Source organism: Aspergillus costaricaensis, assembly GCF_003184835.1.
Source record: "Aspergillus costaricaensis CBS 115574 unplaced genomic scaffold BO79scaffold_23, whole genome shotgun sequence".
NCBI classification, from domain to species: domain Eukaryota; kingdom Fungi; phylum Ascomycota; class Eurotiomycetes; order Eurotiales; family Aspergillaceae; genus Aspergillus; species Aspergillus costaricensis.
Genome location: NW_020291823.1, coordinates 481044 through 492906, shown reverse-complemented (window position 1 = coordinate 492906; position 11863 = coordinate 481044). Strand labels below are relative to the sequence as shown.

Genomic DNA, 11863 nt, shown 5'->3' with positions numbered 1-11863 from the left:
TTTCCAGCTTAGCCGTCCGGCCCTAGACCAAGTCGGGAGTTAGAAGCAACCTAATACATTCGGAGAGCGTGCTGAGTGGGGGAGAATGGGAAAGGTCGAGCTCCCCTGCTGGCTGCCGTTTTGCCCCTGAATTTCATCCAGCTCCAAAAAAGCTTCCCGAGCTGCTTCTCCGCCTGAACGAGACGACGAGGTGCAGCGACATAAGAAATTATAGAAGGGAAAAAAAAAAAGAAATAAGGAAAAACAACATTCGCCTCAAAAAGGAAAAGCATAAAAAATTAAAAAAGACAACAACAACAACCACAAAAGGGTATCGGAGAACTCAGCAAGCTCTTGAGACTCCCAACAAACAGTGACAGGAAAGTGAGAGGTCAAGTCAATTGGGTCTTTTTTGTTTGCGCAACGAGTCGGTTCGGTGACAGGAAAGCATTGTCTGTTCTCCGTTCTCACTGGTCGATCATCATCTGCCCTCCAGCGCCGTCATCCTTTTTGTGCCGTTTCTTTCTGTTCCCACCCTCTTCATCCTTCTCTTCTTCTGATATTATTTGATCTTATCGCAATTGTATGCGCCGCCTTAGTCGGACGCTGTGAGCAGGCTTCTCCTCAACTCTCCCTGGTAGGATCGTGAGTCAAAAAAGGACAGACAGACTTAAAACCCCGTTTGTTCTTTCCATTAAAGCCCCGCTGCTTCTCTACAGGCGACGTGGGTTAAGATCGACAATCGCTTGCTGGGCTTGTGCATGTCGATTCTGTGATTACTGAAAAGCCGTGTCGTTTTTAATTGCATCTTTGGTCACCGACACTCTAACTTTGGTCGAGTATTTATTCTCTTGCTTGATCGAGGATCAATTCACTCATCGAGGCAGTTGTGCTACAACTGGACAAAAAGGAGGAGGAACACGCGACTGGTTACAGAATAAGCGTGTAAATTTGGTACGTTAATCATACAACCCGAAATAATATTATGATCTTTCAACAATCCCGCAAGACCGCACAATCATTAGCTCAGTCTTGATGGAGTCAAGTTCCGATTGTTGTTCCTGAGCTGGGACTGACTTCGTTTGTCTTTCGGGCTAGGGTGATTTAAATCAATTGAACCAGCTCTGGGCCTTCCTATTCAAGATCGAACCCAAGAAGAACCCGGGTACACTAAACTAACTGATCCTCTGGGACGAAAAAGAAGAGTTGCGTCTATATCTGAGACACGATTCATTCCCTGCGTCCCCACTTTTCTTTGGCAAATCCCCCCAATTTGTGTTACAGCCAGTGAGTGATAAGGGTAGGGAAGAGCCCGCCCATAATAAAAACCAATGGCAACCGCTTCACCAGCACCCCGGACCCCGGGTCGGACTCAGCCTTCCGCAGAAGTCCCTCCTGTCGTCACGGACACCAAAGACCAACGCCGAACATCTTCTTTGGGTTTTCTTCGTCGCTCCAAGTCTATTGAAATTCTAGGCGAAAGACGCTCGTCCGGAAGCAAGAACGGAAAGAAGATGCCGAAGGCTCAGACGGCGGAAGAAGAAGCTCGCCGCCAGCGCGAGTCAATGATGTATCAACAACCCCCGCGTCTACCTGATCTCTCGCCGGCTCCAGTTCTTGAGACCTTTGGTGGCGATGAGCGCCGAGACACTGTTGCTGCACTTGCAAGCCAGCCCGACTCATCTCAGCAGCAAGCTGTGCCCCGCAGTACGATAAGCACGCCAGTTGCCCCGGAACCGAGCGACGCCTACGCACGAGCAGAGAGCATGACACACCGTGGACGCTATAGCTACGCAAGCAGTGCTGTTAGTACCGTCAACAATCCGCGTCGGCTGCGTCGGCGCAAGGATCCCACCCCGTACAAGTAAGTCGCATTGTTTACAGTCAATCGCTCGGTGGGGTCAAATTCTCATGTGCTTCTAGTGTCCTTGTTGTCGGCGCAAGTAACTCGGGCAAGACCTCATTTCTCAATTTCCTCAAGAAGTCCTTGGAATTGCCGCCGCATAAGCACCCCTCCCGTTTGCCAGAGGAAATCGCATACCAAGCTCGCCAATCCCCCGCCAATGAGGGCTACGCTTCCCACTATCTGGAGACAGAGATCGACGGCGAACGAGTCGGTCTGACTCTCTGGGACTCTCAAGGCCTGGAGAAGAACATCGTTGACATCCAGCTACGAGGGGTGACTGGGTTCCTGGAAAGTAAGTTCGAGGAAACGCTAAGTGAGGAAATGAAGGTTGTTCGGTCACCTGGAGCTCGCGACACCCATATCCATTGCACCTTCTTGATCCTGGATCCAGTCCGCTTGGACCAGAATATAGCGGCTGCAGAGCGGGCTGCGCAGGGAACCCCCAGGGCAACCGATACACCTGTCATTGGTGTTCTCGACGAGCGTCTTGATGTTCAGGTCCTGCGAACCATAGTGGGCAAGACCACAGTTGTTCCGGTTATCAGCAAGGCCGATACGATCACCACAGCCCACATGGCGTACCTCAGGAAGGCTGTCTGGGATAGCCTGAAGAAAGCCAATATTGACCCGCTGGAGATCCTTTCTTTGGACGACCAGGAAGAGTACACATCTTCTGAGAGCGATGATGAGGACGAGGAGGCGCAAGGTCAAGATACCGAACAGGATGCGGAGGCCAGCGCTGCGAACGAGGAAGGTGCAGAGGCCCGGTCTCCACGTTCGCCCTCCCAGCGCAGCCAGGACACGCGCAAGTCTTCCGGTTCCCAAGCCGTCGTTCAGCATATTCCTTTCACCATCTTGTCTCCCGATCCACATTCACTTAGGGCTGGCGATGAGCCTGTTGGGCGCAAGTTTGCCTGGGGATTCGCTGACCCGTACAACGCCGAGCACTGTGATTTCCTCAAACTGAAGGAGGCCGTATTCAACGAATGGCGCTCTGATCTCCGCGAAGCGAGCCGTGTGGTCTGGTATGAGAGGTGGAGAACCAGCCGCTTGAACCGTAATGTTGCTGTGGCCAGCGCTGCACCCCAGAAGAAGCTGTATGCGGGGAGAACTGGACCGGATGTGCGCCGGTTCCGCTAATGACTTGCAGCCGGTCATCATTCAATACCCCTTCAGCATAGCATATCTTGTTTCGCGAACCTTCTCTTCTTTCTGTTCGTGTGGACTAATTTCGACCCTTCTTGTTACCTGCTGCTCGCGGTCGCGACCGTGTACCGTCCTGGACCCGGAGGGATACTGTGTAGTTTTTGACTAATGACGTTAATGCCGACTTGTCTCATTGACTGCCCAAGCCCTCTTGCGGAGAAATGTTGGGAACCTTGGCCAAAAGTGCCATTAATATGGAAAGAAAAGATACCCCTTATCTGCCTTGAATGGGCCCCGGAACTCATGAGCGAAGCGTCCCAGCATGTTGTGTTTTACTTCTTCCGAAGTCGCCTGACTTGGACATTGTATTTTCTGTTTCCCATTTGCCTTCGAGCATAGTTGAGAGAGACACCCGATTTCCTATGTATTTGCGCAATTGTACTGAATTGAGTGACTTTTTTTTTTCTTCTTTCTGATGAACTATCGCGAGATTATGCTACCCTTTCTACGCGCCTGTGATATCAAACTTGGTGTTTTAGTGCCTCCACATCTGCACAAGCCCGATCTTGTGTGCCCAACACAGCATCTGGCTGAGTTGGTCAAGTTACTCTTTTTCTTTTATGCCTCCTCTCCCGCGCTTTAACCTTCTGACCGTTGTTTAAATCTTATCTTCCATCTTCATGTATTCTCCCATATTCTCTTCGGCCATTTGCCATGATTAAAGAGCCACTATTCAGTCTTTGATATCCTTCGGTCCTTGTTGCTGGGCCATGCTTCGTGTCCCAGACATCCTATTCTGGTCCATTGGCCAGGAACCCCGGCTGATGCTGTTGTAGACGTTGAACCAGTTCTTATTTGCCAAAGGCGTCGCCGCTTGCCTTATGCACTGTTCAGCTTTATCTGTATGAACTGTTCTGTCGATCAATCATCTACCTATGAAGGAAGAACAGATCATCCACTCCCAGCTTAGTCGGAGCCCGGAAGGCCAGTCCTCCCGTAGTCAGGAAGCATCAAAAAATTGCTTGCCTGATTTTCCGATGGTCAGTCATCTGAATGAATCACCAATAGATTTAGAACCGGTGGACAGCGCCGGCCAGCTAATTCAGCGCCATGCCAGGATGCTGCACCTTGGAAGACTTTCCTGCAGGCTAAAGATGGCGGGATCGGCCAAGCTGAGTACGAGACGACCAATGACGCTTCGTTGTGCGAGGGGTTCGTCCAGCTGCCGGCGGAGAGTATACGAGCGCTAGAGCGACGTAAAGAGGGGCGGTTTGACTCACGGTCTGGCCGGCAGGAATGTGGATTCTGGACCCCAAGCTTTCTCGGCCGTCATTCGTGAGACCAGTGGATATCTGTCGCACATTAATATCGCGCCCAGTGGGCCGGCGTTGCGCTCGCAAGGCTGCAGAGGACTAATACTGTACAGTGCACTTACACAGAACAGTGTGCGGCTCCTTCCAGAGGGCGTTGGTTGCCTCGAATGAAGGATTGGAATGGGAAAGTACAGTAGCGAATCTTTCAGTTGAGGATTGATTCACTGATGCCCCGGAACACCAATGACAAAGCTCCGTGCCCTTATCCTGCAGTCCCACTACACATAAACTGCTTGCTTGAAACCCCGACTGGGCCAATTTCCCCAGCTGAACTCTACGCGATCCCGCCGATGATCAGTTGCTGTGTCTCCCTCCCACCACACAACCACCATCTGCTGCTCTTGGCCGCTTCCTCCCACAAGCAGTGCCACTCTTTCTTCTTCATTTCTTCTTCCCCTTCCTCTCTTCCTTCTACCAGTCCTCTCTTCCTTCTTTCTTGCGCCCTTCTTTTCCGTCTTCATTCACGCTTATCAAGCTAACCTACGCTCTCAACGGTAACCTGAGAACTGTGTCCTCCGTGCAAAGCTAGTTCCTAGTCTGCACCATATCTTGGCTCCTCTTGTGTGGGCGATCGGCTGTCGCACTTGTCGCACTTCACCTACCCGTGGTGGTTCATTCCCCAGCCTTGATCCATGTCGCTCCAGGTGGACGACCCATGGTCGCGAGGCCGTTCCAAGTCCCCAAGCGGCCGTATCCGCGAGCGTTCCAAGTCTCGCGATTATCGCGATCCGTCCGCCGCTGATCCCCGCAGTTATTACACCTCTGACCTCAATGATGGAAAGCTCCGTGCTCGATCACGCAGCAGAGGTGTAAGCCCTGGTGGCGCTCATCGGACTAGCTCGCGCTATGGCGCTGCTGGTCCCGATTTCCAGTCTGATGGACGGGAAGCCTATTTGCGACCCGAACTCGGCCGCGATCATTATTATCAATCTGATTCGGGAGAAAGCAAAGGGGCAAGGCGTGACGCCGGGCCGCGCAATTCACGCCATCGTCTATCTGTTCACTATGAAAGTGAGTCTTCGCTCGACTCGCTGAGTTCGGACGATGATGATGCGCTTGCATACGGTGATCTTCCCGGGAGCCGCGACAACAAAACATACGGAATCTCAGGTCTCAAGCGTTATATGCCTAAGCTTGGTTCTGCACGTCGCAAGGATCCTGCTATGATGTCCGGGGCTCTTAATAACGATGCAGCCCACGGCAGCAGGCCGTCGCATTCTCACACCCCTTCGAGAGAAGAAATCAGAGGTAATTTCGCCAGTCCCGAGCCTTCCCCCTACGGCGGCTATCCTGCATCATCCACAGCTCAGGCCAACTGGGCACCGGTCCCAGAGTGTGAGCGACCGGGCTTCGTGCCGCCAACTTCTCAGGCGCAAGCTCCATCCATGCCCGGGGCATTTCCGTATCCTGCAACCACTGAGCCCTCTGTACCGGCTACAACTGCAGCCGTCAATACTTCCTCCGTACGCTACGTGACTCCACAGGGCTTGCAGGAAACTTATTCATCGTTTAATGGCCGTCCACTGTCGATGCCTGGGGGCAACGCCTATACTCATGTGGCTTCGGCACATCAGCGCACTGCTTCGACTGACGCGACTGTCAAGACACCCTACGCTGCCCCACCTCAGTACCAATACGCGCACATAGATCCAAATGTTAAATATGCTTCTAAAAGCGCAGCAGATAGCGCAGCCAAGCCGGTCGCATACTCGACAACACCCCAATTCTCCACCAAAACCGGAGCTACTGCAGCCAAACAGCCACAGGTTGCCGATGTCAAATATTCTGCTAACCCTCAATTCTCTAAGGTGCCTACCACCAGCTCGGGCAATAGAATGGAGTACGTTGAAATAGCGCCTCGGACCACCACGCGTCCTCACAGTCGCTCCGTATCTTCCGTCAATAACCTCGCGGTCGAGGGCCCCGACCCGACCAGCAGGCCTGTCAGTCCAATGCTGGAACCATACAAAGGCACGTATCAGAGCATATCACCCATGCCATCACCGATCGTCATTGCCCCCAGGCTGGACGGCGACATTTCCGATATGGAGCCTCTTGAGTATGATTCGGATGAAGAACTCAGGGTACATAGACGGAAGAAATCCAAGGATGATCGGGAGCGTACGACATTGACAGTCGAACGCCCAAAGCGGGAGAGCAGCCGAAAGAGGGAGAGTAGCCGCGTGCGGTACGAGCACCGTGCTTCTGGGGAACTTGAGAATGTCGTGGTGAGAACCCCCAGTCGCAGCCAGAAACGCGTGTCATTCTATGATGCGGGTCCGGATGCCGCAGCGCTTCACGATGCCCTGGAACGGCCACGGCATCCCGATAGAAAAGCCCTGATCCGCATACTGCCGCGCCTGAGCGCAGATGAAATCATGGAACTCCGCGACGAGTTCAAAAGACATAACAAACTGCATGGGAAGGGAATCAACATCGCCAAGCTCATTAAACTTAGGGTTGGAGTCGACGCCTTTGGCAAGGCATGCCACGCCACCGCTCTTGGTCGCTGGGAATCCGAAGGCTTCTGGGCGAACTGCTTTTACCAGTTGGGCAACTCTAGGCGTGAACTCCTCATCGAATGTCTGTTTGGTCGCACTAACCGAGAGATCCGCGAGATCAAGAAGGGTTTCTCAGATTCACGATATAAAGACAGTCTGGAGAGGTGTATGAAGGCCGAGTTAAAAGGAGACAAATTCCGCACGGCGGTGCTCCTTGTCCTGGAAGAGAGCCGACAGAGCGAGCGTGACCCGATTGATATGCGTCTGGTGGATGAAGACGTGCATAATTTGTATGCCGCACTAATGACACAACATGGGGGAGAAACGCCCATGATCTACATCATTGTGCGGCGCAGTGATTCGCATTTGCGAGAGGTCCTCCGTGCGTATGAAAAGAGATACGGCCACAATTTTGCCAAAGCCATGATTAGCAAGTCCCGCAACCTGGTGGTATGTTTCCGAAGGAGTTATCGTTTTCAAACATTGCCAATGGACTAACCGAGAATAGGGAGAGACTCTTGCGCATATTCTCAATGGAGCCATCAACCGGCCGATGCGCGATGCTCAGCTCCTCCACCAAGCCCTCCGCGAGTCCCGCCCGGGGAAGGACCGGTCAGACCTACTGATCTCGCGCCTGGTCCGGCTGCACTGGGAACCGCGGCACCTGGAGCGCGTGAAGGATGACTTCAAGCAGCGATACGGGCAGCGCCTGGAATCGGCCATCAAGGAAGAGGTGTTGACCAGCAGCGGTGAGAGCGACTGGGCGGAGTTTTGTATCGAGTTGGCGCGCAGTTCGAAAGTCTTGGCTACTCGGGATTACTAGATCCCTCTCACTTTCACTCACTCACTCACAGAGAGGAAAGAGAGGGGGTGTCGACACCATTTGGAATTCATGATCCACGATGGCTAGAGGAACAGTATGATGATAATTTGGCATGTGTGTTTCAACTAACGATAACGACCATGACGATCAAGATAATGATGACGACGCAAATGATAACGATGCGGTGAATGTGCATTCGGGAGATATTGGAGGCTAGAATGTTTACCATCAAGTATCAAGAAAACCACAATACCTACTACTCTTCTTGGATTGGGGGGGGGGGGGGTTGAGGCGAGAGATGCGGCTGGCTGGACTGAAAGATTTTTTTTTTTTTTTTTTTTTTTTTTTTTTTTTTTTTTTTTTTTTTTTTTTTTTTTTGAAAGATTAGCGAATCCACCGTGGGTTTGGGCCCAAACTGACTAGTGACCCCCTAAACACCGGCTAGAGAGTCTAGCAGCATCTCCAGAGTCCATCAACAGGGTCAGATTTTGGTTAGCCCCGATACATCAGGAGTTGACTCTGAATTTAGGATAGTTAGCCAATGATAATCAATGTTTTCGGTGATCCCTGAGTATGTATCTAAGACCATCATAAAGTATCTTCCTACTATTTTAGTTGTTATGTATTGGAATTGAGAGAGTTCTATTCCTCATGAATGGATCTGAGATCTAAAGGGGAGAGGCGGGACAGACAAGCCAAGCAGCGGACCCGCCGCGACCGAGCGGGAAGAAGATGAGGAATGAAGAAGAAGACCCTGTCACACCCTTCCTCTCCCAGACCCTTAATGACTCGGAATATAGTCCAAGTCCCCTTTCCCTCTCTTTGCCTAGTTATCTACCTAGTACCTACAGAATATGGCCCGATAGTTGACTCCTTACAGGGCAAGCCGGCCTACGTAAGCAGTCCAGCCATGCTATTCTTGTCCACTGCGCCGAGATCAAACCCAAGCCACCGGGCCTCTCTAGTGGTGGGCGCGGCATCGCAGGCAACATTAGCCGTCAGTCAGCTCTGCCCTATTGGATCGCCCGTCCCAAGATTGCGTGGGTGCGAACATGTTTAGCGCTCTCTCTCCTGGTTCCATCTTCCCTCTCCTGAGTCCTGACCGATGGCAAGAGTGGTGGGTGTGTTTGGACGGGTGTTTGGGAGACCTATGCCGATCTTCGGGGTGCCCCAGTCGAACAACGAGACTATGTATCTGGGCCCGCGGCGTGGGTTGGGACTCTCCAATCCGTATAAGGCGCGTGTATCTGCAAATCAGCCTTTCATGATTTCCTGCGCCATGGCTGATCGGGTTTTCCTTTTTCTCTCTTCTCACCTTCCTCCTCCCCTTCCTCTTTCCTTCTCCGCCCCTGGCCTGTCCCTCCTCCGCTCGTTGGGTTTTTGCTTTGCTGGGAGGGTTCATCATCACTCTCCGCCCGAACCATGATTTGGTGTCTGTTCGCCTTGCTCTTTTCGCAATTCACTTTTGCGCAGCGCCACGATGAGGATCTCATGTCCTTTGTGACAGTAAGTTGACTATTTCTTTTTTTTTCAACGGCTAAGTAATGCATGTGTTGCTCTCGTGCTCATGATGATCGCCTCAGCTCCCCGAAGTTCGGGCCTTGAAATGGGAAATCACTCACCATGATCGGGACCGCGCCGCACCGGGTTACTGGTTTGTTGCTCCCTACGGCATGATCGATCCCGAATCTCCGACTCGTAAGTATCTGCAGTATCAGGTCGGACCCTATATCTATGACCAAGATGGCGTAAGACTCTACCCCCACCACCGAGTTTTTGAATCGGTCGATTCGTCAACATGGCTAACTCAATCGCGGCGATCAGGTTCTCATTTGGGCCGGATCCCCCATGTTCGATAACCGAAACACCTTCGACTTCAAAGCGGTGCACAATATCGACGATAAACCTCACTTGTCCCTGATTGCGCAACGGTCCTTCGATGAAACTGTCCCCGGAAGCGGTCTTATTTTGAGTCAGCATTATGAGGTGGAGTCGGAGGTTTTCAAGCTTAACGATACCTGGGAATTCAATGTCCACGAGTTTAAAGTCATGGATGGAGGCAAAACAGCCCTGGCCTGTGTCTATCAGTCGAAAATGCTGGACATGGCTGATGTGGGCCGTCCCGGGGAACAGAAGCTTTTCCTGACGGGTGGATTTGCAGAGTTGGATTTGGCTACTGGTGCACCGCTGTTTGAATGGGACTCTTCCGATCACCTGGGCTTGCATGAGACCGACCGCTTTCACACCTGGGAGGAGCCTATGGGTCAATGGGGATTCGACTCTGTGCATATGAATGCCGTGGATAAGAATGAGGCCGGCGACTACATTATCTCGATGCGCTTCACCGATACCATCTATATGATTTCCGGCGTAGATGGTAGCGTGATGTGGCGATTGGGTGGGCGCGAAACAAATTTCGTCCAGGACTTTGTCTTTTCCAAACAGCATGATGTCAAGTTCGTCTCGTCGAACGGGACGCACCATATCATTTCGTTCCTGAACAATGCCTCCGACGAGATTACCACCGACGAGATCATATCCTCGGCCCTATTTGTCGAGCTGGACACGACTGCCAACCCGATGACCGCCCGATTGATCGCACGCTACAACCGTCCTGACGGCCAGCTCTCCCGACTCCGCGGCAATACCCAGCTCCTCCCCAACGGCAACGTATTCGTTGGCTGGAGCCAGTCAGGCTACCAGAGCGAATTCTCTCCAGAGGGAAAAGTCCTAATGACCGCCCGGTTTGCATCGGACCGCTTCTCGACCTACCGCGCATACAAGTACGAGTTCACCGGCCGGCCTCGCGCGCCGCCCGATCTGGTAGCATCCGTATACGGCACGACCGAAGACGACCTGACCACGATCTTCCATGTCAGCTGGAACGGTGCGACCGACGTAGCCGCCTGGAACTTTTACGCCCAGGCATATGACGGCGGAGCTCCCGTGCTGATCGGCAACGTCTCCAAGACCGACTTCGAGACCATGTTCGTTGCCCACGGCTTCCTCGACTGGGTGTCTGTTGCGGCTGTCGACCACCAAGGCAATGTGATGGGCACCTCGGCCGTGCATCGCACCCAGGTTCCCGATAACTGGGAGGCCGCTGGCTTTGTGGGTTCGTCGAGAGCTCCTTCCCCGATCAACCCGTCGAGCATTTACAAGGTGGCCCAGGCGGGTGAGGACCACTCCTCTGCCTTGTCAAATGGTGACACCAAGGACCTTCTTGCGGCGCTGTCTCAAGCGTATCAGGTTGTGCGTGGCCTCGGAAATCTTCTCATCTTCATTCTGGTTGTCTCGTCCTTCGCGGGAGTTCTCTTGGGCGCATTTTGGGTTCTTCGGAGGAGGAGAATCCAGCGCTCGCAGCCGTATCGGCATGTGCCTTCGGAGGAGAGTTTCCCTATGGAGGAGACGCCACTGAGGAATAATGCTTCTGATTAGAGATTCATGAAGTCAAAGATAAAAGAGACTGATCATTTTTCTGTATATGTTAGTATAGTTGCATGATTCTTGTATATAGATATGTACCTTGGCATGTGTTCAGATTCCATCACTGGTTCTTTAATTGTTTGGTCGGTCTAAATAGATAAGAGGAGGGACATGATGAGATCCTCGATAGATAGATGGTTCTAATGAGCAAGAAGAGAGATTCCCACGCATGTCGATAAATTAAAGGTATGCTCTCCTAAGCAGTAGTTTAGCTCGATAATATTCTTTAGTTCGCGAAACGCAATGAGTGAGAGCAATGGCGCGATCGGAGTTCTCGGACTATCTGTTATCTACAACTTACTGCTTAGTAGTATCTCCCTACATCATTGACTTTGTATCTAGTAGACAATAGAATATGCAATACATCATGCAGCAATAGGAGTTAGCGACGCTGGTTACTTTGTCTTTGTAGCTTTGAGACATCATTACTAGTGATGAAGTTGCATTAGTAGTAGAATGGTTTCTGTTGATTATAGGATATTTATCTATTAGTTTAGCTGAAGAGAAACCTTAAGAGTTAGGTTGATATCTACTAGCAATTAGCTAGTGTGTCTTTGCTTTTAACAGTAACTATGCTTTATTTTGTTCCTGATCAGTCCGGATCAGCTCTATACATTGTTGGTGGGTCGGGTTTTAGCAAATCCATGGG

At 51.8% G+C, this 11863-nt stretch overlaps 2 protein-coding genes across 2 annotated transcripts; both read left to right on the top strand.

Annotated features, from left to right (window-relative positions):
* Positions 1 to 1310: 1310 nt before the first annotated feature.
* Positions 1311 to 7728, top strand: anxc4 (annexin ANXC4; the record flags this gene model as incomplete). Its single annotated transcript, XM_025684085.1, has 5 exons — positions 1311 to 1843; positions 1903 to 3007; positions 4282 to 4476; positions 5049 to 7355; positions 7414 to 7728. The coding sequence occupies 5 exons, from the start codon at positions 1311 to 1313 to the stop codon at positions 7726 to 7728; spliced, it is 4455 nt and encodes a 1484-aa protein (XP_025537838.1).
* Positions 7729 to 8865: 1137 nt separating this feature from the next.
* Positions 8866 to 11321, top strand: BO79DRAFT_198292 (uncharacterized protein). The gene is made up of 3 exons (XM_025681331.1): positions 8866 to 9234; positions 9312 to 9476; positions 9553 to 11321. The coding sequence occupies exons 1-3, from the start codon at positions 9151 to 9153 to the stop codon at positions 11164 to 11166; spliced, it is 1863 nt and encodes a 620-aa protein (XP_025537837.1). The 5' UTR covers positions 8866 to 9150; the 3' UTR covers positions 11167 to 11321.
* Positions 11322 to 11863: the final 542 nt, after the last annotated feature.